At 39.3% G+C, this 27,470-nt stretch overlaps 1 protein-coding gene and 1 non-coding gene across 2 annotated transcripts in view; one reads left to right on the forward strand and one right to left on the reverse strand.

The window, feature by feature from the left end:
- The first annotated feature begins 474 nt into the window (after window positions 1–474).
- Window positions 475–581, forward strand: LOC131217832 (small nucleolar RNA R71). The gene has a single exon (XR_009157422.1). It is a non-coding gene; the product is annotated as a small nucleolar RNA R71 (small nucleolar RNA).
- A 10,985-nt stretch (window positions 582–11,566) lies between these two features.
- The window catches only part of LOC131258199 (phosphatidylinositol/phosphatidylcholine transfer protein SFH1-like), a 35,358-nt gene continuing 19,454 nt past the window's right edge, over window positions 11,567–27,470 (reverse strand). The window contains exons 9-11 of the mRNA XM_058259333.1: window positions 15,649–15,750; window positions 15,036–15,116; window positions 11,567–12,462 (exon numbers count right to left, since the gene is read on the reverse strand). Coding sequence (XP_058115316.1) covers window positions 12,145–12,462; window positions 15,036–15,116; window positions 15,649–15,750 — 501 coding nt within the window. The 3' untranslated portion in view covers window positions 11,567–12,144. The remainder of the gene's footprint in view (window positions 12,463–15,035; window positions 15,117–15,648; window positions 15,751–27,470) is intronic.

The raw sequence follows: 27,470 nt of genomic DNA on the forward strand, positions 1-27,470 counted from the left end.
ATTATATGTATTTGAGATGAGAGCGTTGAACAGCCTCTGATAATTGTTTATGGCATTGGATTTCTCATGCAACAACTCTTGAAATGCAGAATTGTAGGACACTCCAATATCAAGTATATATTACTTGCAAAAATATCACAAACAATTTCAACAATCTCCTCGAATTTGACCATTTCTACTTTCTTCAATTCCATCTCCTCAACCTTTCCTGTAAGGTTATCCACCTTAACGTTAACGTCGTATTCTTCATTTAAGACATATATTCCTCCCTTCTCTTTAGACTGAATCGATTTGGGATTAGTGGGTTTAGATGAAGAATCTCATGAGTACACATTTTTAGCTAGCATATCAAAATAGTCCTACGCATCATCAGAATTTGTGTTCATGAATTCCCCATTGCACACCATCTTTATGAATTGGGGCATGAGTAAAGTCAGTCCATCAAAGAAAAAGCTTATGACGCACCAAACTTCATAACTATCATGTGGGCAAGCACTTAAGAGGTCCTTAAACCTCTCCCAGCATTGAAAGAAGATTTCTTCCTCTTTCTGCAAGAAATTCATAATGGCCCTTCTAAGGGAAATAGTCTTATGAACTAGGAAGAACTTTTTAAAGAACTCCAGCTCATCTCAGCCCATGTCTTAATCGATCTCGGTCTCAAGGAGTGAAGCCAAGACCTAGCCTTCTCCTTCAATAAGAAATGGAACAATTTTAATCTCACTGTCATCCGAAACATTGTTGAAGTGTAAGGACACTAAATCTCATCAAATTTCTTGAGATTAGGTATGGACTTTCATAATCTAGTACATGGAATTTTGGAAGTAGTTAAATCACTTCTGGCTTAAAATCCATGTTTCTTACTTTGTGTGAAAAGATCAGACAAGAAGGTGTAATTGTCCTATCTAGTTGCAAATAATCACATAGAGTTCAAGCTAGTGGGATGTTTTGCACTTCTTTTTCAACTTGTTTCTCAACAGCACAATGATAAGGTTGATTCTCAACCATATTATCAGCTAATTTTGAGGATCTTACGTGTTTTCTAATCCAGCGATAGATATGCAATCCTTAAATTAATCCTCATTCACTTAAGAAATGAAGAGTGTTATCACGAACCCACTTGGGCATGAACCACTCTCAACCCTATTTCTAAAACTAAACCTACTTTTATTGAAATATAATCAATAAAAAAAAAAGAAATCTGAAATAACTTAGAGCAAGAGGGTTGGAAGGATAGTACTTGATTGGTAATTCTAGGTTAGATTTTATAAAACAAAAGAAATGTTAGTATTTAAAAAAATAAATAGAAAAACCTAATCTAGAAACGCAGTGAAGACTAATCCTAATCTTAATCTTAATCCTATAATAATTCTAATACTAAAGTATTTTAGAAAGAAATAACCAAAGTCTCCAGCAATGATGCTAAAAACTTAATCGAACCCAAGGGTTGACAACCCCAAGTGCAAGGCTGTGATGTAGTAATAACTCAGTGAAATTAAGGTCGTACCCACAGGGACTTATAAATGTGCGATTTCTAGAATACTTTAGAATTAGAACTAACTTATGGAATTTAATAAAGTAATGATATAATTAAGAAAGAAATAAATAAGGATAAAATAATAGAGCACTAAGGATCCACTTATAAGTATTTTTAATGTTTAATTCACTTGATTCAATCATGGAAATCAACTGTAAGTGAAGTCTTATCCTATCTAGCCGGATAATAGAGCAATTAAATCATCATTCATATATCAAGATAGATTTGAACTCTACTTGAATTGGTTCCCACATAAAACGTCAAGGTATTGATCATAGGGAATTCAATGCATCCATCGTGCCCTTAGTCTATGATAGGTCAATGTATTTTATAGATCGATCCCTTGCAAAATAGATAAGCAATTACTGTTACATTTCCTAAGCATTCAATGTTTTCGAAGTCGACAATGGATCAAAATAAACTAAAAATATATTTTTATTCAAACCAATATTAATGAATTATTCAACAATTAAACAAATAATATGAATCAAAGTAAACTAAGACATTATAAACAACTACAAGCTTCACCTTTTAGTCTTAGCTAAGAGATTAGCCAACCAAAGACATGATTGAATTAAACTCAAAATAAAAACATAAAAATTAAAGAAGAACTGAAGGATTAGAAAAAAAAATGAGGAATTTGTAAAAGCTCTACAACTGCTTACTCTTTCTCTTCTATCCTAATTTGTATCTAGGAAGGCTAGATTCACCTCTTTAAATAGAAAAAATTTGCATAGACTTTTAATCGACTTTAAATTTACGCACTTTTGTTACTCTTCAATCGCACTAAATATCACTTCGATCACACCAAATTAGTCTCTTATTTGCAGCCGAATTTCTTCAATATTCATCTGAAGTCCATGTCTTCCTCAAGTCGCATCGAACCTCCCTTCGGTGGCACCGAACATGGCTTTGATCGCACCTAAGTGTCGAGCCGAATTATCTCCCAAAAATCACAATTCCTTGCTAGACTATTATGTTCACATTCAGTCGGAAGAACCAACCTTAGGTGGGACCAAATAGTCTGTTATTTCTTTTAATATACTTTATAATTGTACCAGTCTTTTCTCCCTTTTGTACTTGGTTTTCTTAAATCTTTGACACTTGAATTCTTTATTAATCACATCCAAATCTCTAATTTTTTATCTATTCTTTATTTGAGCATTAAATCTTCTCTTTAATCATTCTTTTTATCTTAGTTTTTCAAATCATTTCGCATAACAAAATATACGTAAATAAATCAATTAAGCACATCTATGCTTATAAAACTAATGTACAATAAGGGAGAAATATACAATATTTCTCACTCAATACCCACATGATGGACAATAACCTTGATGGTGGCCCCACATGATAGATGACCTATATCAAGGTAGGCTCCACATGAGGACAATTTACATCAAAGGTCTCACCTTAATGATGAACGACCCACATACAAGGCGGGCCTCGCATAATGGATGACCCACTTTAAAGTTGGGCCCTACGTGATGGATAGTCTACATTAAAGGTTGTAATACTGTATGGGCCATCCATTATGTGAGGCTCACCTTGATGTGGGTCATCTATCATCTGGAGCCCACCATCAATGTTATTGCCCATCATGTAGGGACCACCTTTAACATCCACCACCCATCATGCGGAGTGCACCTTTGATGTGAATCGCCCATCGTGTAGGCCCCACCGTTGATGTGGGTTCTCCACCGTGAGGGGCCCACATTAAATGTGGGTCATTAATCATTATAGCCTAACCTTTAATGTGGACCATCAATCATGTTGAACCCACCTTAATGTGGGTGATCCATCATGTCGGGCCCACATCGATGTTATTGTCCATCATGTAGGACCCACCTTCAATATCCACCTTTGAAGTGGATTGTATATCATGTGGACCCCACCTTCAATGTTGGTTGTCCACCATGCATCGATCCGGGTTTTAACACCGCATGGATCATGGTTTAAATACTTCATGGATCAAAGTTTTAAAATTGTGTATATCAACGTATAACACAACCTAGATCGTGGTTTTAACACTGCATGAATCATGGTTCTAACACTTCATGGATCGAAGTTTTAACACTGCATGGATAGTGGCTGTAACGTTGCATGGATCATAATTGTAATATTGCCTAGTGTTGAGGGTCAAATATTGCATATCAGACCCAGTTGTTACCTAGATTTACGAACATGATACCGCTTAATGGCCTGATTAATCGTGTTTGTAATGCAGAGTGTATGTACGAGCCTGGACCGAAAATGGTGCTTAAAGCATGGACTTAACGCTCTAATCACACCAAAGCATGGGACGGACTCCAGAGACCCAAGATCGACAGAATTATACGTTAGAGATCAGAGAAAGTCCAGCCACTCATCTTAAACAGGCCTAAAAGATGTCCAGAATACAAGATCATAGGGTTCCCACCATCTGATCAAGTCGAAACTTCATACGTGGCCTAAAGACCACAAATTAACCATACACAGCGAATTCCAACCTTCAGATCCCTCCAGAAGTGGCCCAACGGACAGATCAGCCCCTAAAATCTTGCTTTGGGGCCCGCCTGATATCTGGATACACTTGAATTTCATTATCAACGCCTTAAAGTGGATGAGGAAAAGGATGGACGGAACGGATTTCTTACAAAAATCTCAGTGGACCCTACTCTAGAGAATGCACGTGCACAATGTGCATGCACTCGCTGTGCACCGCCAGTGTCCCAATCGGTCAGCATTACGCTGACCGACATATTCTCAAATTTTCAAAAACGCTCCAGCATTTCACACTGCAGCTGCGGTTCTGGCCAGTGGGCCCCACTAGACGCCCGGAGCGATGATCAGAGCCGTCCATTCGTTTCAAGGGTTAGCCAAAACCGACGCCTAGGTTTCCTTTCTCCTTCATGCAAGCATACAAGTGAAGATCTTAACCGCATGCAAGATGAACGGTAACTCAGAAAATCGTATGGACCACACCGATTCCAGTTCAAAAATAGTCCTTTTCGAATGATGTTTCGAGTGCATTCCAATGAACGGATCGGATTGTCCTAAACACGTTGATCATAGGCCCACCGATCATCAAAACAGAATTTCGGAAGCTCTGTTTCGCAAGGGAGCCTGCGAAAATTTATGTTGGGCCACCATCTGAATTAATCAGGATGATCAGAGCCATCCATTCATTCCAGAAGGTCGAACTGACCGTACAGAAGGAGTTTCTCCAAACCCATGCACACACACTCAAAAGAGTCTTGGCCAAACGCAGTCGGACGGTAGAACAATATTCTTGATGGGCCACACTATATGCGACCCGAACAACATCAAATCCGACCGGTTTTGCGAGACTAATCCAATGGCCAGAATGGATTTATGGTCTGACGATCGATCCTAGGCCACACAAAGCGTCAGCGCAAGCAACTTGCGACAACATCGTCCGAGACCCGATTGATCCGGGCCATTCAGGGACCATTGACAGGATCGGTCCGATGATTGTGACTGTCCAAATCCAACCCAGGCGACCACCGATCAAGTCCAAGGAGCCTGGATGGCTTGGATCTATCATATGAGGCAATCATGGGCCCCACCAACTGAGAAGCTCGATCCGCTAGACTGGCCTGCGCACGCTGCTGCGTAAGAAGTCTCACCAACTCTCGGGCCCTGGGGCTATAAGAAAGACGGAGGAAAGCATAGAGGGGATCGGCTGCAGGAGTGAACGAGCAGGGTGGGGTCTTGGCTTTGACGAAGGAAGAGAAACGGAGAGAGAAAGGGAGAAGGAGCGTGGCTGCTGGCACGTTAGCTGGGACGTGGGAGAAAGAGGGAGGAGCCTGGTTTTCCTCTTCCTTTACTTTATATTTCCTTTATTTTTTAATGTTCAGCCCATCCATGTGTAGCTAATCCTCTTAGCTGGGGCTAAGAGGTGAAGCCTGTAGCGAGATGGGAGACACTATTTCATGCATTTAATTTGAATTTCTGAACTGAACTTGGTTTCAAGTTGATTATTAAAAGAATATTTTCTCAGTCTTTAATGGTCTGTTGTGGCTGGAATTACAATGGGTTTGCAATGGCTTTGAATATCTCTTTGCCTCTTTTTATATTTATGAAGTCAGGAAGCCCTGTTGTTCATCATTGTCCCATGGGCATGGTAGGATGACAGTACCTTCCTGATCTTCATATATTGTTGATTGGTTGGTAATTAGTTTAATCCTGTTGTTTGCTTTGTCTCCTGGGCATGGTTAGATGATGGAATCCATTCTAATTCATATACCTTTCATCTCTTGAAAACCAGATCAAGTAAGTTTGAATTCCATAATCCTTGATGCAGGCATAAGATCTCCCTGATCTCTACAAGTGGATCCTCTGAATCCCTAGTTTCCTTCCTCAGAATTCCTTAAAGTTTTAGATAATTATTCCACAATTGTTTCTTAAATTCTATTTGATTTAGATTGCATCCTAAGCTAGTTCTATTTCTACCTAGTTTCAGGAAACGTACAGGTTTCAGTCCCTGTGGATTCAACCTCGGTCTTACCGAGTTTATTACTACATCACAACCCTATACTTGGGGAGTGAACACCTGGATCATAGTTGTAACATTGAATAAATAGTAGTTGTAAGACTGCATTGATCATAGTTCTACATGGATAGTAGTTGTAACACTTCTTGGATCATATTTCTAACACAGGATAGATCAACGTTCTAACATAGCAATATTGTATGAATCATAGTTCTAACACTGGATGGACTGTGGTTCTAACACTGTAGAAATAGTGGTTGTAATACTACATGCATCGAGGTTGTTCTAATAGCGCATGATCCCACGAAATCATTTATAACTCCTTCATTATAAGTTGGATCAGGGGATCTGGACATCTTGGAATAATAATTCAATGATTTTTTAAATGGACTAGAAACATCTATTTTCAATCGTTTGACATTTTAAAAGTGATATTGCCAAAGCCCAAGTCGGTGGTGTGTGGTGTGTGGCGCACCACGCAATACGCTTCCCCATGTCATCATAGGAGGTCTAGGTCTACCCACTGGCTCGGGAATAAGAAAGTCTATAAATACACAGGCCTGGTCCAAAGCCTTCCCCCAGTCAAAAACCAAAAAGAAAAAGGTTCCAAATGACCTCATAGAGAGTGGTAATTAAGCCCACGGACTTGCACTTCTCTTTAATGGACACTAATAAGTTCCAATCATATATTTTATTTTATTTTTAAAAAAAGAAATTTGCAATGTGCGAATCTTAATACCCTCAGATCATGATCAGATGGTGATGCATAGTAGGCCCTAGGCCTCACCTCACAACCTGTTAAAGAGTCTTATTGAGGGAGGCCCATGGCCCATCACTTGCTACTCTTTAACTGTTAGGTATAAGATTGGGGCTGAAAGTCGAGCGGGTCGGGTCAAGTTGGTGCTCAACCCTAGCCCAACCCAAGGTTCCTATACCTCAACCCTAACCCAACCATGGGTTGGGAATTCTTAACCCAAGCCCAACCCAAGGGGGCTCAGTCGGGTTGGTCAGGTGGATACATGTTAATATTTTCGTTATTACATTAGTATATTATATTTCAATACACGTCTTATTTTTTATATCTATAATTTTATTAATTATATATGTAGTTATTTATCATAAAAAATTTCTTTTTTTCTAAACAAATAAGATAAAATATAGACAACTACTTCTTTAAAAGTTGTGTTGTATAGCACACAATCCATTTGGGAGAGAGAAATCCGACATATCTTATTAGCTTGAGTCATAAAAAATGATGTGGACCAATGAGACCCAACGGCAATGGAATTTCCTATGCCTCCAAAACAGACTATCCACACTCAATTATAATTTATAAGTAACTTATATATCGATTGGGTTCGAGTTGAGTCAGGCAACCCAAGACCCCAACCCAAGCCTGACCCAAGTTTTATCAGGATGGTGTTTGTATAGCCCAAGACCGAGACAAGACCGATACATCCTGCCCAACCCCAAACCAATGTCAGGATGGTCACATGTCCGTTGGGTTGAACCTACCCAACTTTCAGCCCTAGATAAGATGACCCAAAAAAAAACATTCGATGGTGGACACATGAACACAAGGGAATGCACGGCAGGTTTGCGTATTGAGTAAACTCTATGAGGCCCACCATACTCTATATATTTTATCCAGTCTGTCCATCCATTTGACCAGATAATATTAGGGCTTGAACCAAAAAATTAAGCATACCCAAAGCTCAAGTGGACCATACCATGGGAAACAGTGTGAATTGAACATCCACTATTAAAATTTTACCCTCATCCATTTCTGTGTGATCTTATGAACAGGTTGGATGACAAATAAACGTCACTATGGGCCCTAAGAAGGTTTCGACGGTGGAAAATTCTCACTGTTTCTTGTGGTGTGGTCCACTTGAGTTTTGGATTTGCTTCGATTTTGGGCTCAATCCCTAAGATGAGCTGAAAAAAATAGATGGACGGTGTGGATAAACAACATACATTTACGGTGGGCCCAACAGACTTTACTCACTACAATAAAAGCCTACTCAGGGCCTGTTTGGATTCATGTATAAAGGTGCGTTGTATGGTATTATAACAGAATATTCTCGAATATACCCATTATACAGCGTTTGGATTGGAGCTGTCTTCCGGCGTTTACCATGCGTGCGAATACACCAATAATCCAAAACTTTCAAAAGGCGGTAAACTGATTTGAGATGCACTGGCTTCCGGCGTTTACCATCCGTGCGAATACACCAATAATCCAAAACTTTCAAAAGGTGGTAAACTGATTTGAGACGCCACTACATCGTGCAGTGCAGTCTCTTCAATGTATAGTATTATTGGGCGGTGTCTATCTCTTTGGATATTATACGTTTCAACTGTGGAGAATGGAGATATCCTGCTCCATCATCGCAGAAGATCGTCTTCTTCCCAGTGCATGTGGCCATTCAGCTGTGGAATAATTTCCTCTATTTGTATTGATAATCTATATACCATTGGGCTATGGTGTAATCTCTCTCCTCTCCATTGTTTCTCTCTCTACACGTAAAACCGTGCACGTAGCAGCATTCCGTGAGAGATGAGTCTAGAACCACACTATTAGGATCGTCACGGTTATTATCTTCTTTATATTTATAGGACGCCCATCGTTGCCTTTCTTTCTCCATCTCCATATGAACCTCTTTCTCCTCCGTCTATCAAAACCTTATCCCGTGTCAAGATGGCATTTTCTCTCTCAGGGATCTGGATCCCTGCTTCCATCCAGATCGTCGGACCTTCATCCCGATCGAGTATCAACAGTGATTGGATGAACACGAATCTCTCTTTGCCGAAGAAGGATCCTCTCTCTTGTAATCCTCTCTGTTCCGATCTCTGTATTTTCTTTTCTTTTCTTTTCTTTTAAAAAAAAGTCCATCTGACTGATAAATACACCCATGCTTTCTGCTTTTGGTAATAGAATAGTACGAGGTGATACTATTCTCTTTTATTTTTATTCCTTTTTAAAATCCTAGATTTGTAATTTTTTTTAAAAAAAGTTCATTTCTGCTCTTGGAGGGAAAAAGCCCTCCAGATGTTGTACTATGGTACAATATGCAGGCTCAATACGTCGTATCCAAACATTGCATAGTACAAGAAATTGTATACTTGCCCGAACAATATGTCATATCCAAACATTGAATAATGGCATGCTGATTTGGATGTATTCTCAAAACCATCCAATGTATAAATGAACAGTACCTAATTACAATACAATATAATATTATACGCGAATCCAAACAGGCCCTAAATCAGTACGCAATCCCATTTCGGAATACACGGAGAGGAAGTGGAGCACTAAACTTAAAAGGAGCCGTTCATCAACATCCTAAAATTATACCAATCTCATATAAAAGAAAAAAATAAAAAAAGAAAGAGACCACACATGAGCATTGCATGGCTTTGATCGACGATCATATATCTACGTGCGCCACATTCATGCAGAATTCAGGCTTAAGCACGTCGTTGTGAGGCCTCGAAAATTCTCCCCGCCGTGACTGCCACCGGAGGCGGGGGCCGCGGGTGTTGGAGGCAATCAATCAGCCGGCGCACGAAGTCGAAGACGGACCGGCACCGTACGATGATGAAACCGATCTGTCCAGTCACTTCCCCAGTAAATGTGACTATGGCTAGAGACTCCGTCTTCTAGAAGGCTCTCGGAGAATTTTCTAGAAGCTTCTTAGCTAATGAATGAGATGGGTTTCGAGAAGGGAAATGAGAAGCATTTGTAGTTGATTTTTTGGAAGGTGTAGATTTGTTGGCTGAGCTGTGTTTTAGGCTGAAAATGTGTGATTGGGCCCATACAAAAGTTCTCAGTTTCGGGAACTCTGGTGGTTTTATGTTTTTTAGTGTTAACCACGTTTAAACTAGTGGGGCCCACCTCAATGTCTGCACATGGGATCACACGCGTGTAAGCCAACAATGGTTTGTTGGGAGATCAAGGCAAGGAATTATATAGGTGTTGAGGCTCAATAAACGTAGTAGTTGCTGAATGGGCAGGATCCGTACATGGGTGAGTGATCCAGACCGTTGATCTGATGAGCTTCAGATTGCATAGTTGATGGCCCAAAAGGCTCCCAGGTTGAAGGATCTTAACCCTTCGTTTCGGTGGCCCTACAAATAGATGATTACGAGAAGATATGGCGCTGTCCACGCGTAATGGATATTCCCTAATCGGCGGCTATGGGTCCCACAAAATCAACATTCTGGATCACTGAATCATTGGGTACACATGCGGACCTACATTTTTACAAAATGTTCATTTGCCGAGGCTCATCTCCCAGACCCACCATCAAAACGCAGTTGGCAGGAATCCCACATTTCAAAACTCATCTGCCCGTGCTGGGGCCCACGCACCTTGCCCACGTGCATTGTGTTGCACCTACATCCATATTCTGATGACCTTCACACTAGTCATTATCCTAGCAGCCTCTTACGGAAGCTTCTACCTGGATCCCTTATCGGGCCCCACCTACTTGATGGCCACATGATCACATCCAACAATTAACCTAGGATCCACTGATTGAATCCTAACCACCCATTTCACAAAAAATAGAACCCAAGCTTCACATTCAACAGGCTGCGTCTCTGCCCTGTGGACGTTAGGATATTCGACCAAAGCTGTCATTTATTTTTATTTTTTGCGCCAAAGGCAAATCTACGGCGGCCGCCAGACGAGGGGAGCGGATTAGGTGTTAGTGGGTGTTACCCTTACCATGTAGGGCCTACCTTGATGAAGCTTTTGCACATCCACACCGTCCATCCGTCTTCCCATATTATTTTAGGTCGTGATCCCAAAACTTAAGTAGATCCAAATCCCAGGTCGATAACACCACTGGAAACAGTGGTGAATGACCATTAAAAGCTTTTTGCAGGCTACAAAAGTTTTGGATCAAGCTGCTCTTTATATTTTCCCTTCATCCAGGTCTGGTTAACCTTATCAACGGGTTGGATAGAAAAGAAACATTACGGTGGACCCTAGGAAGTTTTTAATGGTGGGGGCTCAGTCACCACTGTTTCCTTTGGTGCAGTCCAACTGGGGTTTGGATCTACTTAATTTTTTCGAACATGGCCTAAACTGGGCTGGAAAAACAGATGGACGGTGTGTATTTACAACACATCATTAAGGTAGGCCCCACAGTAAGGGTAAGACCCACTAAAGGTGTTACCCGGGTTAAACCTAATCCACTCCCCCAAATGAGCAGTCCTAACGATGAGGATGATACCATGCAGGTGGGCCAATCAAATGACTCTGAGCAGGTTTTTTAACGAGTTCCACAACAAAAACAGTTCCTACATACTAGTAGTCAAAAACTGAGCGACTCAAAACTCTGAATTCAGCCAGCTCAACCGAAGACACCACAAAACTCACTGGCAATCTCAACTTGACCAATTCATTAACTCACTGAGTTGACATTACTCGAACCTAGTCACCAACAAGCCATGCCCTTCATCTCTGATTATTTATGTCAATTCTTATATTCACAACCTATTAAATTCATATTAATTCAATAATCATATATCGAATCGACCCGTCCCAGCTGGACATTGAGTCGAGTGGAGCTTCCAGGTTTTGGAACTATGAATAGAAGATCATCAAAGGTTTGATACTGGAGTTCTACAAATCAATAATACCAACATACTGCTTTTAACTTACATTCTCCATCTTTTCTCTACTGCCAAATTGAGAATAACATTCCCTCCATGCTCTTTCAATATTCTCCACTTCTGGTGGTTGTAGACTCAGTTATTTAGATCACATTCACTTTTCCTACAAAACCCGCATCAAGTGATTGCGGGCCGTCACTATTACATCTCATACATTTGGTGGATGGAAGAGTGACGCCTGTCACTATGTTGATTTGTTTGCCCTCGAAGTTTCTTGGGTTTAGTTATCATGGCTTACTGTCCTATCCATTCTCCTTGGAAGACTTCCTAGAAAACCTGCATTGAGATATTAAGGGCGATTACTATTACATCTCATACATACTTTTGGTGGTCGGACACGTGACAGCGGTCATGATGCTGATCGGTCCTCCCAGTTTCTTTGGGCTGTTATCATAGTGCTTCCACGTGCTCTCCCTGGGGCTGTCTGGATTCATTCAATGTTGATTTTCATGCTATCTAGCGAATGCACAAGCCCATTCCGGTCGCTGAGCTTGTGCATCTCAGATTCAATGGTTTGGGCGATCTTCGTTTTTTCGGGCTCTGGATCTGGGAAATCGACATGGAAGGAGCCTTGCTTGATGGGCGCAGCAGGTCCCTGGCACTGAGATTGCTGCTTGATGTAGTTGTAGAGCTGTTGGTGGAAGGTGTGGTCCAGCGAGAAGCAGTCATCGGGCCCAGCAGTTGAATGCCTGGAAGAACCGGAGCCTTCTCTTCTACAGAAATGAGGGAGGGATGCATAGTCCATGACCTAAAGACCAAAATCAATAAAAAGAGCTCTCTGGTCACATGAAAATGAAAAGAAGCAGAAATCTGGACATGGCCTACTGAATCAGAATAATCAAACTAGGGCTGCGACATGGGTTTGCATCAACCTGAACACCACTGACCCAGCCCGAGTTTGAGCCGGGTTGAGTTCGGGTTGGAAAACGCCAACTGATTTGCATTCGGGTTGGGTTCAAGTTGAGCAAATTTGGGTCGGGTTAGATCATGTTGGGAATAATCACACGTATTTTGGGGTCAGGTTGGGTCAACTAAAGAGGACTTTGGGCTGGGTTCAGTTTTGGGCACCTCGGGTTGGAATTTAAGATGGGTCAGGTTGCACGTTGGGTCTTCTTGAGGTTGGGTTAGGCATGGGTTGACCCCCAACCTACCTCAGTTGCACCCATAAATCAAACAGCTAAAGGCAAAGCAAATGCTGGAATCTAAACTAGCAATTCAGACCATGATAATTTTAAGACTAGTTCATGAATCATGATGAGAATTCCATTTGTATGATGGGATTGAGGAAAGAATAAACAAAGCTCTCAATTTATTCAGTTTCCCTTTTCTTTTCTTTAATTTTCTTTTCTTCTTCTTCTTCTTCTTCTTCTTCTTCTTCTTTTTTTTTTTTGCATTCATATTCTTCTTTCCCACTCAGAAGAGCAAATCTTCAAAAAATAAAGGATTATTTGTTCTAGATAGTAATTTCTGGACCGGAATTCTGTCTTCAAAAAATAAATGATTATTTGTTCTTGGTCATTTTTGGATAGGAATTCTGTGTAAATACCGCTTGATCATTTCCACCAACTTAAAGCTCTTATTTACAGTCGATGATAGCTTATCTACTAATGAACATTACTTCAGCATAAATAATAAAATAAAAATGCTGAATATTTCCATTAACAATGGTGTTATAAATTGCTGGAAAAAAGGGGGATCATACCAGCTAGTTCAACCTGGTTTGGCCAGAACAGCAGGTCAGCTGATTGGATTTAGCACACCGAACTTTTTCCATGGTTTAAATCCACAATCCACTAGATCGGCTAACCGTTCTGTCTTAAAATGTCTTGGTGGTTCATCGAACCAATGGTTGCGGTTTACTATAATCGGGTGCAAAATGTATACCTTCACATGACTTGATGCCATCTCGTTCCTTGGACAACTAAGAGTGCCAATCGCCCATGCATTGATGCCTGCTGTTCAAAAATTGGGTCCGGGACCTTTCCAACCCTGACAATTGGGTATGTTGAAAGAAAGGAGCTTCCAATGGCCAATGTCTGACAAAATGCACAGTAGATGAGATAATCATGAACTTCCCCATCAGCATGATTTGAGGTATCTTTCATCCAAGAGGCGGCCCAGTGATTGGACCACACCAGGCACTGATCAAGCCACTTCATACCTTCTAGGCCAAAAGGTGCCTGATTGGCATGGACTCCTAAACCATATTCTAATTAATTTCTGGCCAACACCTATTCTTTTGCTGAACCGGTGCCCAACCTGGTTCTGCCCAGTCTGACCTAACAGGTGGCCTTGATGGTTCAGTGTTTCACCGGTCTTTTAGAACATTAGTGTCAAGAGTTTAGACTGATACAGTGACAGCCTTAATTTAGGTTGACCAAAACCACCAGAAGATCAGTCAAGTAAAAGGGTAATGGGCACCAGTTCAGGTCTTGCAGGACACACTTAAAGAGAGCAACCCTACCACCACATATTCAGGTCTTGCAGGATACACTTAAAGAGAGGGACATTTTGAACAAGTTGTATTCTAGATATTATGTAGTAGTTACGGATATTCCCACATGTGCGAGATCCAGGCTATTCATCAATCAGGGCCCACCATTCATGTATAGTGACCCAAAAATCAGGCCACAGCCATCAAGCAGGCTACACATGTATGTTGAATGTAGACTGTTGGATGTCTATCTTTAGTAACTGTCTGTTTCTCTAATATGGTAACGTGTGTTGTCCACCTGAAGAACAGAGCCTGATTTCTGGACCATGGCACATACATGGAGGATCTTACTAACAGGCAGCTCTCATACATGACCGCACTGGCAGCTCTCATACTTTTCCAAGTAGCCATCATATCATCACCATCTAAGCCTTAACGCAACTAACTAGGGTTAGCTACATAATCCTTTTCCACCATTCCACTCTATCAAGGGCCATAACTGCAGTTACACCATAGGTCCTCAAATCTTTTCTTACCACCTCCACCCACGTCCTTTTGGGCCTTCCCTTGCCCTTTTAGAGCCTTCAACTTGTACCAACTCACTCCTGACCCGTGCAGTTATTGGTCTCCATTGCACATGACCAAACCATCTAAGTTTACTTTCCATCATCTTGTTACCTATTGGTGCTACTCCTAAATTCCCTTGAATGCATTCATTTTTTATTCTATCCCCATCTTGTCACTCATCCATCTCAGCATCCTCGTTTCAGCTACACTCATCCTATGGACATGTTGTCCTTATCTGCCCAACATTCTGTGTCATCAGGCATGGCTGGTCTTATAGCTATCATATACCTTCATGAAAAATAAGCAAAAAGACTGTCTACCTTCAACAACTCGTCTCTCCCGCAACCTTGCAGCACCTGCACTTTCCTCCTCGTCCTCTCTTGCAAAAGGGGCTTCACAACCTGCCAAGAGTTAAGTAACATCCCTATTAGCATGCAAGACAGGCTATGCATTGTTGAAAACAAAAGGGAAAAATATATTTTTTTTAGTGAATTAACAAAAAAAATTAGTTTTATGACCAGTGGATAATGAGCATGTGGACGGCATGTCTCCTAAGGAAACTCTAAAATAGCTTTTAGGTGAAGGCTACAATGTGGAATTTTAACTTCTTTTTTCCAAAAATTGAAAATGATGGTTTGCATCTCTTCACTTTCAAGGAAAGAATCTGGAAAAGCATGAAAAGAGTTGCTGAATTTTCACTTCGATTAGAATTCAGCAAATGAATGGAAACATCACAATGTGGCTGATTCTACAGCTTTTTTCTTTCCTGAGTCAAAATTTATCCAAACATGGCCTAAAATATAACCAGAAATTCAATATATATATATATATATATATAAAACCAGAAATTCGGATTCAAGGAAAAGCATGGATACTCACCTTCCAACATGCTGAAAATATATTTCGGATTCAAGGAAAAGCATGGATACTCACCTTCCAACATGCTGAAAATATATATGGAGCATTAACTATATAATATGTTTCCGTCTTCTCTGGATAATTCAAGTCATCGATAGTAGATATAATGGTCAATAGCTGCATTGACAGAGCAAACAAAGATATCTTAACAAGCTTTCCATTGATTCACAAGCAGATAAATGGAATGTAAGTTTTAGAGCAAACAGGTTTAGATACAAATATTCATATTTAGGTGAGAAACTTGATACCAAATGTCCTCGTTTACAAAAAAGAATAAACAAAGGCATGTTCAGAACTACAAAAGAAAATTAAAAAGAAAGAAAGAAAGAAAAAAAAAAAAAAAAACAGTTCAAAAATTTCTATCAAGATTCACAAACCAATGCTAATTGCTATGAACTACCTTTGAAAAAAAACATCAGAAAACACAACAACATTGATGTTCCTTGATTTCCTCCAGACCAATTTGGAATCCTAATGCAGGGCTAAATCCGTGACAGGTTTTAAGAATAACAACTAAGAAGGGCACAACAGTTTATCTAAAGAAATGACATGTCAAGCACATGCATCTGACACGTGGATACACATTAGAATACCAGTCTCTTTTTTTTTTCTCAGCTACATCTATCTGCTGTTCACCTCCAATTTTAATTTTGACATAAAAATCTAAATAACTAGATACAGTTTTTCATATTCTATACTTGCATAATATGAATCATTATTTTATAATGACAACCACTTCAATATTACCAATGAACTGCTTGGATGGGTCAGTGTATCTGGTTTTATTGGGTCATTGTAGCTGACAATTAGATTCCATGCTGACATTCCCAAATCCTCCTTTGCTAATTTAAAATCAAGGATACACAGTATACCTGGTTTTCAATTTTGTAACAGTTGCATGTTTCAGTGATAGACTGTTGGTCTGATGTATGGTGTGTCGTAACTGCCATTATGTAAAGTTAACGGTGGCAACCGTCACATAGCGGCCGTCACGGAAAAAAATGACCTGTAAGGGCTGTTACAGCTCCCTGTAAAGTTCATAACGGTCCATTACAGGGCTGATACTAGTTTTTTGGATTTTTTATTTCAATAGATAAAAAAGAGATTGTAACGCCCATTACAGTCTTTATCGTAAAAGTAATGGTGGTAGCCTTTTTGGCCACCATCACCATTACACAATACCTTGGATGTGACCCACCATGGATGGACTGTGCCTATAAAATCTCCCAGAATTGAAAGTCACCAATCATGGGCCTGATTTTGTTTCAGTGGGAATGGATGCTGTATTGACCTCTTAATTGTCTATTTTCAGCTTACAAACTGAAATGTTAGAATCTTCTTATTGAGAAGCTGTGAGGCCTATGGTCCTGCTAGCGGGGCCTGTAGCAGATTGCAGGGGTGTGATTGTATGGCTGTGTATTGTATTGGGTACTCATGTGGGTACCATAAGGAGTTAGGGTTAGTGTCATTATAAAATAAGAGTTTAAGGAGAGAGACTCTCTAATCTCTTTCTTATTGTCTCTACCATGAATATTCACACTGTATCATTAGAGTGGGAAAAAGAGTAGATTTTCTCTCTTCCCTCTTCTTGTACCCTTTTCTTTCTTCCTTCTCCCTTTGTCCCCCACCCACTCCTTTCAATTGGAGGTGTAGCCAGTGAACATCGGCAGTCTACCAGCAACCAACAGTCCACTTGAAACCATTGGCAGCCCAATCAGACTACCAGCAGCCATCAACGTCTCAATTGTGTTCATGAGCAGCACGAGCAGGCCTGAACGTGTCCTCTGACTCGTCTTTAAAATTATTTTTAAGCTTCGCCATCATCGTCTTCTAAGCCTTATCCCAATTAATTGGGGTCAGCTACCATGTTCCATCCAATGTTTTAAATATCGTTATCGCGTCATGTGTCGCACCCTTGGGATATGGATACATATCGGTTGTATCGCATGGGATATATCAGTTGTATCGCATAATGAATCGTTGTTGTTGGGAAACATGGGAACGTTGGAAAATTGTGGAATTTTTCAATGAAACTTTAGGGATTGCTGAAAAGACATCAATACACACTTAGAAATCAAAACCTTACCAAAAATAAAATAAAATCACATTAGGGGTTTCCTTTGCATAGGGTCCTAATATATGCGATGTACAATTGAAGTGATGCAAGTATATTCAAAGTCTATTCATATAATTAATAAACATAAGAAGACATGTATGGAAACACAAGCAATTCATTCAAAAGCAAAAGAAGAATCATTAGATCAAATTACATAAATATTTGATTTTGTGTTTAGATATAGAGATTGCAACTGATTTGCGAGAAATTGAGAAATTTCGATTTTTCCCAATTTTCTGCAACTTGGCCCATCTCCCTAAATCTCAAAATCAAAGCCTCCCACAATCCATGATTTTTCATGGAAAACATGAAGAATCATAGATTTGTAACCATTTGACACTGATTTAATGTGATTTACAACAAAAAATGGATCGGAAATCGAAAATGTTCACCAAATCAAATAGGTGGGGTATATCAGCACTACGTATACGTTTCGTATCGCACAAGTGGGATACAAGATATATCGTGGAATAGATCGGCCGATATCGTCGATATTTAAAACACTGGTTCCATCGTTCCACTCTATCAAGGGCCATACCTTTAGCTAGACCATAGGTCATCATGTCTTTTCTTACTAACTCCATCCACATCATTTTGAGCATTCCCCTTGTCCTTTTAGAGCCTTCAACTTGTACCAACTCACTCTTAAATGGCATGTTTCTTGGTCTTTGTTGCATATGACCAAACCATCTATGTCTAGTTTTCCTCATCTTATTACGTATTGGTGTTACTCCTAAGTTCCGTCAAATGCATGCATTTCTAATTCTATCATTCCTCGTCTCGCCACTCATCCATCTCAACATCCTCATTTTATCTACATACATCTATGAGCCTCTTGTTTCTCAATTGCATTCTATCCCACAAAGCGTGGTTGGTCTCATAGCTATGCCAACATTCAACATTCTATCCCATCACACTAAATTTCGGAGGCACACCTCCATTTCTTCCACCCAGCTTGAATTCTATGGGCAAGATCCTTCTCAGTCTCCCCACGCTCATGAATTATCGAATCAAGGTATTGAAAGTTGTCGTTTTGGAAAATTTCTTGATCAACAATCTTAACTAATTCCTCATTTTAACTCCTATTGTTACTAAAACTGCACTCCATATGCTCTAGTTTAGTCTAACGAATTTTTATCCTTTAAATTCTAAAACACCCCTCCATAATTCAAGCTTTGTATTGACGCCCTCACTCATCTTGTCAATCAAAACTATGTCATCTACAAACAACATAGACTATGGGATCTCTTCTTGCAAATGTCTTGTTTAACTCATCCATAACCAATATGAAAAGGGTATGGGCTCAAGGCCAATCCCTGGTGCAAGCCTATACTAATTGGAAACTCACTTGTCTCTCCACTAGTGGTCCTAACATTTTTTTAACGCTCCCTCACATATATCCTTAATCATGCCAATGTATCCTCTTGAAACTCCTTTCTTTCCCAACACCCACCATATTAACTCCCTAGGGACCCTACCATATGCTTTCTCTAACTCGATAAAAAGACTACATGGAGATCCTTCCTCCTCTCCCTATAGTTCTCCATCAATTACCGAAGTAGGAAAATAGCTTTAAGTGGAGACCTCCTAGGCATGAAACCAAATTGGATTTCTAATACATTCGTCTCATGCTTAAGTCGTTGCTCAATCACTCTCCCAAAGTTTCATAGTATGGCTTGTTAGCGTATCTCTCTCTCCTTTATTCTTATATAACTAGGTACCACGGAACTGTTCCTCCATTCATCTAGCATTTTCATTAATCTTACAATCTCGTTAAACAACTTTGTCAACCAAAATAATCGAGTATCTCCCATACACTTTCAAAACTCTATTAGTATATCATCTTGTCCGAGCGCCTTTTCTGTTTTTATCTTTCGCAAAGCTTCTTTTACTTCAGATAGCATGATCCTACAAAAGTACATATGGTCTCCAACATCATTTGAGTTATGGGTCCTTCTATCCTATGTTCTTAAAGTGGCGGTCATTTAACAATTCTAAAAATAGTTTCACCTCCTTTCATCAATCTTATTATCCTTTACTAGTATTCTCTAATTATCACTCTTAATGCATCCAACATGATCCGTCCCTTCCCCTCCTCTCTTATTTTTACAAGTTTGAAGACATTTTTCTCACCTTCTCTTGTCCCCAATCTATTGTAAAGATCATCATAATCCTTAAGTTTAGCCTCAGTTACTACTTTCTTAGCAATTTTTTGACATTTCTATATTGTTCAAAATTTCCATCGTTTCTAGTCTCTTGTCACGCTTTGAAACATGAACGTTTCTCATGAATAGGTTTCTGTGCATCGTCATTCCACCGCCAAGTTTCCTTACATGATTGGTTTTTGCTTTACATACTCCTAAAACATCTTTTTCCATAATGCACTTAGTTCTCATATTTCACATAATATTTACTTCTTCCTCAACATTTCAATTTCCTTCTTCTATCAACTTATTTCTAACTGTCATTTTTCTCCTTTTAAATTCCACTACTTAGTTTTTGGACACCTATTAATTTCACTCCCTTTATTCCATCTCTTAATGTAAACATCCACAAACTATTAACCTATGTTGCATAGTTAGATTCTCTCCAAGTATAACCTTGCAATCCTTACATATTGACCATTTTTTAAAGTAGAAAGAAATCTATTTGGCTTGTATAGGATACAATTTTGGAAGTTATTAAATGTTCACCTCTCTTTTGAAAGTACATGTTTACTAGAGCAAGATTATATGCATTAATGAAATCAATGATAGCATCCCTCATCTAATCTTCTCTAAAATCATATCTTCCATGTACGCACTCATATCCTCTACTTTCTTTTCCTACATGACCATTTAAGTCGCCTACTGCAAATTTTCTATGCTTCCTTCACGATTGAAATAAAGAAATAAGTGGAAAATTGAGATAATTTTTTAAAACTAAAAAAAAAAAAAAAAAAAATTAAATTAAAAGGGGGTTGTGAGGCATATTGGCCTGTATTGGCTTATACGACTCATTTTATTTTTTTTTATAATAGATCAGTTCACCCCCTATATATCACATAATGGGGGTGACCGATAGGTTGCATAATGGCCAATACAACTATAACATAGTTGTTTCCAAAGCCGTGGTCATCCTTGTCCAGCAATGGAGACATCCTCAGTGCTTTGGTTTTTGAGTTGTTCATGAGTAATGAGGAGCATGTTAAATCTTTGGTAACATGCTTGGGTCAAATGTCCTTGAAGTCTCTCAAGCTGTTATTTACAAATAAATTTGCCAATAATTTTAATTTCCAATGTGAAGGTTAGAAGTTGTTAGAACATTGTAGGACTATTCCTCCAAACAATTATAAAAGTTCAAATTCCTTTTATTTAATTCATTCTGACATGGGGACCTGCCACAAAAAATTCGTTTTTGATTATCGATTATTACTCTCGATTTACATGAGTTTATCTAATAAAGGGCAGAGATGAGGTTCCTTCTACTGTCAAAACATTCCATAAGATGATCTTTACCCAGTTTGATACTAAAATAATAATATTTAAAAAAAAAAAAATGATCAAATGATGCAAGGAATATATGCACCGTAACTTACAAACTTTATTAAGCATCGTGTAGAATTCCAAACTTGTTTATATGCAGATAACAGGATGGTGTTACTGAGCGGAAAAATCACCACCTTTTAGAGGTTACTAGATCCATCATTACAGGGATGTTGGTAACTAAAGGATACCTCCTATTCTTGAAAAGAGTTATTCACTGAAGCTTTTGAAACCTGATCATCCCTTATTTTGATCTCCCCAAAAATCCTTACATGTGTGTGTGTGTGTTTTGTCCATGCTTCAGGACCACTGAAAAATACGTTGGAACCTCAAGCCTTAATATGTATCTTCTTAGGATAAACACTAAAAGAGGGGTGTAAGTGTTATTGCCCACTGACTAGAGAAAGGTGTATCTCTAAAGATGCTAACTTCTTTGAGAAAGTACCTTACTTCTTGTCGCAGGATACTAGCATTGCTCCAATCTAATGATGATGCATTTCCTCTCTGATTGTGGACTGTCCATTAATTGTTGTTCAAGAACAGTTAAGCTTATGAGAAGTTGCTAAATGTGTACATGTGGAGGAAAGACAAGGATAAGCCCTCAAAGACAATTCATGACCATCATCCATCCTCTAATTTATCTCCCAAAAGTAAAGCGGTCAAGTTACTTCACATCCAATCAATAATTTTGTGTCCAACTGATCATCTTTCCTTCCTCGAAGATATATCCTTTATTTTAAAGATAAATCACTTTTTAGATTGAGGCCAAAGCCAAAAAAATTACAAAAAAGAAAAATTCAACAGAAACCAATTAAAATCTAACCATCTGGCAGGAAATTGATTTATGTCTATTAGGCTAGATGCCTATGCCCATTCCATCACATTCAATTTCACCCTCCTAAAGACTTCTGAAAGACGACCCTTTGATTCCTGAAACAACGATTGCTACCCCCCAACTAAATACCCCATATCCCAGCTAGTAAGCAAAGATGCCAAACTCGCTTCCCCACTTTGCCTTTGCCCCCACCATGCCAAGCTAAGGAAAAACTGCTCTATTGAGATTGGGACAACCCATGCAACTCCAAACAAGATAAAGAAGCTCTCCTAAACCTTTGAAGAAAAAGAACAACGAATAAAGAGGTGGTCGACTGATTCCTTATCACGATACCACATTAAACAACATTTGGAATAATCATTTGAAGCTTGCATAATTTGTTGACCATGAGAACCTTATCCCTTCCCACTAGCCCAGATACAACTACCACCTTTGAAGGACCACCATAACGCCAAACAAGGGCTACATGGCACACAACCTGCTCACTACTCTCCCTGACAATCATCATAAAAAACTTGCCTAACTTTTCTTTTAAACACACCATAGAATCTGATTATGAGTTGAGAGGATGGATTTTAGATAGCATTTCTAGCATCCTAACTAGATCTTCCACCTCTTCATCTTTCAAATTCCTTAGTTTCCTCTCCAAGAATAGAGAAGCACCGATCCACTGAAACATTTGGCTCTAATGAAATACCTGCTAGTCGAGGAAACAAAACGTTAAGCTTCTGATTACCAATCCAAGCATCTTGCCAAAATTGAATTTTCTTGTCATCTCCTAATGAAAAACCCACCCCCTCTCAAAGCTTTATTTTTCAATGAATCCATTGATTTCCAAAGAGATGAGGTCCCATACAGCGAAGAATATTTTGTCCATCTACCCCCTTCCTCGACCCCGTACTTCCCTACCCAACACTTTTCTCCACAATACACTCTGCCCCAAACCTCCAAATCCACTTTCCCAACAAGGCCAAATTCATTATCCCCAAACCTCTTAAACCGGCACGCCTTAATCCATGGGTTTACACACTTCTTCCCATTTCATGAGATGAAATTTATGATTTTCTTTTGCCCCCTTCCACAGAAATTCTCGCCTGATCTTTTCCAATTTGATCACCATTGATTTTGGACATTTGAAAGTGGACAAAGTAAATCGGGAGATTAGACATTGATGACATAATTAGAGTTGACCTACCTCCCAAGGAAATATGCCTTCCCTTCCAACATGATAATTTTCTTTTGAATCATTCTATCACTGTCCCATAAATGCTTGCCCAGTTTACCTATACATACAGGGAGACCAAGGTATGAAAATAGAAAAGAGCCTGCCCACATCCGAAGAGTGATGCAAACTCCTCAACTTCCACCTAAGGCCCACCCCCAACAATTCACTTTTGCAAATGTTAACCTTTAATCCCGAGATTGACTCAAAGCATGTTATAATCATCTGTAGATTAACCACTTTTAACTCATCCACCCCGAATAAGAGCAAAGTGTCATCCGCATATTGTAGATGAGAGATTTGAAAATCTGAATTATCCACCCAAAATCCTTTCATCGGGCCCTCCACAAGCCCTTAATTTAACATCCTCCCTTGCAGCTCCATCACCACCACAAACAAATAAGGAGATAATAAATCCCCCTGCCACAAACCTCTAGATGCTGAGAAATACATTTTCAATGCTGCATTAACCAACACCAAATTTTTAGCCGATCTAACACAAATTTGAATCCATGCCCTCCATTTCTCCCTACAACCCAAACACCCCAACTAGTAATCAAGGAAGTCTCAATCCACATGATCATATACCTTCTCAATATCTATTATCTAACTTACAGATAACTCCCTTTCTTCCTTTCTTATTGCAAGAATCGATACATTCATAAGCTTTTAGTGCACTATTCGCAATCTTCCTACCTTCCACAAACGCCCCTTGAGATTTTAAAATCACCTCACTAAGGACCACACTAAATCTGGATGCCAAGATTTTAGCCAAAATCTTATGAGGACCCCCTGATAAACTGATCGAACTAAAATCCCTTAAACTTTTCACTCCATTTTTATGAATTAGAGCGATAAATGTCGCTCCTAATTCTGACACCAAGTAACCCTTCTTGAAGAATTCATTTATAAACCTTATCAAATCCATTTTTACCATCTCCCAAAAAAATTGATAAAAAGCTATTTAGATAGCCATTTGGCTCGGGTGCAAGGTATTCCGTAACAGTAACGGTGGCCGTAACGGCCACCATTGTTACCTTTACGATACGCCTGTAATGGCTATTACGGTCTCTCTTTTTTTCTATTGAAAAAAACTCAAAAAACCTGTATAGGCCCCGTAACGGGCCATTACAGGACCATTACAACCTTTACGGGGGGACATAACGGGCTGTTACAGAAGCTGTAATGGCCTTTATAGGTCATTTTATCCGTAACGGCCTTTATGACCCCATAACATGTAACGGTTGCCACCGTTACCTTTACGTAATGGCCTTTACGGCACACCATGCTCGGGTGCCTTGTCTCTTCCCAACCTTGAAACTGCCTTCTTGATTTCCTCTTTTGAGAAAAACTTTTCTAACGACTCCACCACTGAGGTTGATGAGAACCGAAAGAAAGATTATCCAGCCTAGATCTCTCCCAATCATCCGTCTTAAGAAGATCCTTATAGAAATTAACAATCGTTACCCTTTCCTTCAATTCTTTCCCCTTCCACCATTAAAGTTTTAATTTTATTTATCTAGCTCTCGCACTTTACCCTTTCCTTCAATTCTTTCCCCTTCCACCATTAAAGTTTTAATTTTATTTATCCAGCTCTCGCACTTGCTATGGTGTAGAAAAACTTCATTCTCTTATCACCCTCTTTCAACCAAGCTAACCTAGAAAAAATGTTTTAAATATCGACGATATCAGCCGATATATCCCACAATATATCTTGTATCCCACCTATACGATACGAAATGTGTAGGTAGTTTTGATATATCCCACTTATTCGATTCGGTGAGCATTTTCAATTTTCGATCCATTTTTTTTTAATGTAAATCACGCTAAATTAGTATCAAATAGTTACAAATTTATGATTCATGATTTCCACGAAAAATCATAAATTTGAAGCTTCGATTTCGAGATTTGGGGAAGATGGGGCAAGTTGCGAAAAATTGGAAAAAAAAAAAGTAAAATTTCTCGATTTCTCACAAATCAGTTGCAATCTTTGCATCCAAACACAAAATAAAACATGTAACCTAATCTAGTGATTCTTCTTTTGTTTTTGAATGTATTGCTTGTCTTTCCATACATGTCTCCGTACGTTTATAAATTATATTAATAGACTTTAAATATACTTACATCAGTTCAGTTGGACAATGCATATATTAAGACCCTATACAAAGGAAACCCCTATTATGTGCACTTTCTTTTGTAATGTTTTGATTTCTAAGTGTGTATTGAAGTCCTTTTCAACAATCTTTGAAGTTTCCTTGAAAAATTCGACCAATTTCCCAATGTTCCCATGTTTCTCAACAACAACGATACATTACGCGATACAACCGATATATCCCATGCGATAACCGATATGTATCCATATCCCAAGGGTGTGATACATTATGCAATAACGATATTTAAAACATTGCCTAGAACAATGTCTTCATTTAATTTCCTCCTCCCTCAACCTAGCATTGTACTTTGCGTTATAAACCTCCCTCCTAGTCCTACCTCTTCTTCTTCCGACAACTCCTCTACCTCTTCTTTGATATTAAGAGCCTGAATATCGAGCAGAATTTTCAATGACTCTTCTTCACGATGCTTCCATACCTTTTTCTTTTCCACATATTAATCTTTCATTTTAATAACTTTAATTTCTAAAATACGGAGAAACCCACATAGCCTTCAAATCCTTCCACCTCTAAGCAAGCAAGTTCAAATCTAAATGGATGAGCACCCCAATCCTCCTCCACCTCTAAACTAATTAGGCAATGATCAGGCATTGTCTCGACAAACCTCTTTGGTGAACTAGTGGATATTTCTCTAACCATTCCGGAGAAATTAAAAATCTATCCAACTTTGATTTAATAGCCTTAACCTAACCATTGGACCATGTAAACTTCACTTCACCCATTGGTAAATCCACCATTTCATTTTATCTATCCATTCAGGAAAAAAAAAAAAGAAATCATTTTGCAGGTTAACCGGCCCCCATTGGATTTTTCTTATGAAAATCTCACTACGTGCCAAAACCCCACCCACACACCAAGGTAAGTTCCACTTGTTTTGACATTTGTCCACCTCTTACCAAAATAATGACCTACATCTCAGATTGGTACACACATACCGCTATAAAGACCCAACAATAACTTGTACCATATCCCTTGTTTTCGTTGCTTCTACACTTGTAAATGCTCTAGTTGATCCTCACTGAAAAGTAACAATGGAGATGTCGGCTCCAGAGAGAATGAATATAGGATTTGGTGGAGTTGCCGATGGTAGAGTACATTGTTGGTGGTGGCAAATGGGTGTACAGCATCAATATCCTACAAAACTCACCATTTGTATTGCATCTTCTTCAAGCTGCTATGACAATTGATGACAAAGGCCTACATGTCGAACTAGCAGCTCGTGCATGGTATGACGTGGAAAAACACATCATCTCTTCTTCCAACTTGAAATATACGTCCCCAAATTCATGTAGTCTCCAATACGCTTGAGAAAATTGCATGGTTATCTCCAACAATAAACAATGGCACAGCATCATAGAAGTGTTTTATTAATTGAACATCAGGAATGCAAGGGAAACTAGGAAGTGAAGGATGGTGAGGAATCACCCTCCCCCTCACAAACTAGAATTAGTGGCCCAAGGTCCCCATGGAATCCTCTGTTACAGCCCTTAAAGGGTGCAAGCCCCGAAGCCCAATACATCAACTGGCCCTTCCCTTTAAAACTTTGCTTCTTTAAATTTGTATCTATTGTTGTGCTCTTTCCAAATTGATCACATCAGCAACAAAGATAAGCACCAAAACTCCCACTTCCTTTTGCCCTGAGCACACCAATTCTAGGTTTGGAAAAGATCAGCGATTGAGCCTGGAACCATCCAAATGCCACTATTTTTGGCATGCTCAATTACTGCCAATTTGAAGCCGTAGGGGCAGCTTGCCTACCTACATTCCCATCCTTGAGGTGACAGTAAAATGATCCAATTGTGAAGCTCCCCAAATGGATCAAACCTCTTCCCCTCGAGATGACAGTATATTGATCTAACCATGAAGCTCCCCAAAGGATCAAGCCACTTCCCAAAAACAACATCCAATATGTGAAAATCCTGTTAAAGCTAACTCTAGATAATGCAAAAGAGTTCCCTTTGGTGGCAAC

Source organism: Magnolia sinica, chromosome 10 (assembly GCF_029962835.1).
Source record: "Magnolia sinica isolate HGM2019 chromosome 10, MsV1, whole genome shotgun sequence".
NCBI lineage: Eukaryota > Viridiplantae > Streptophyta > Magnoliopsida > Magnoliales > Magnoliaceae > Magnolia > Magnolia sinica.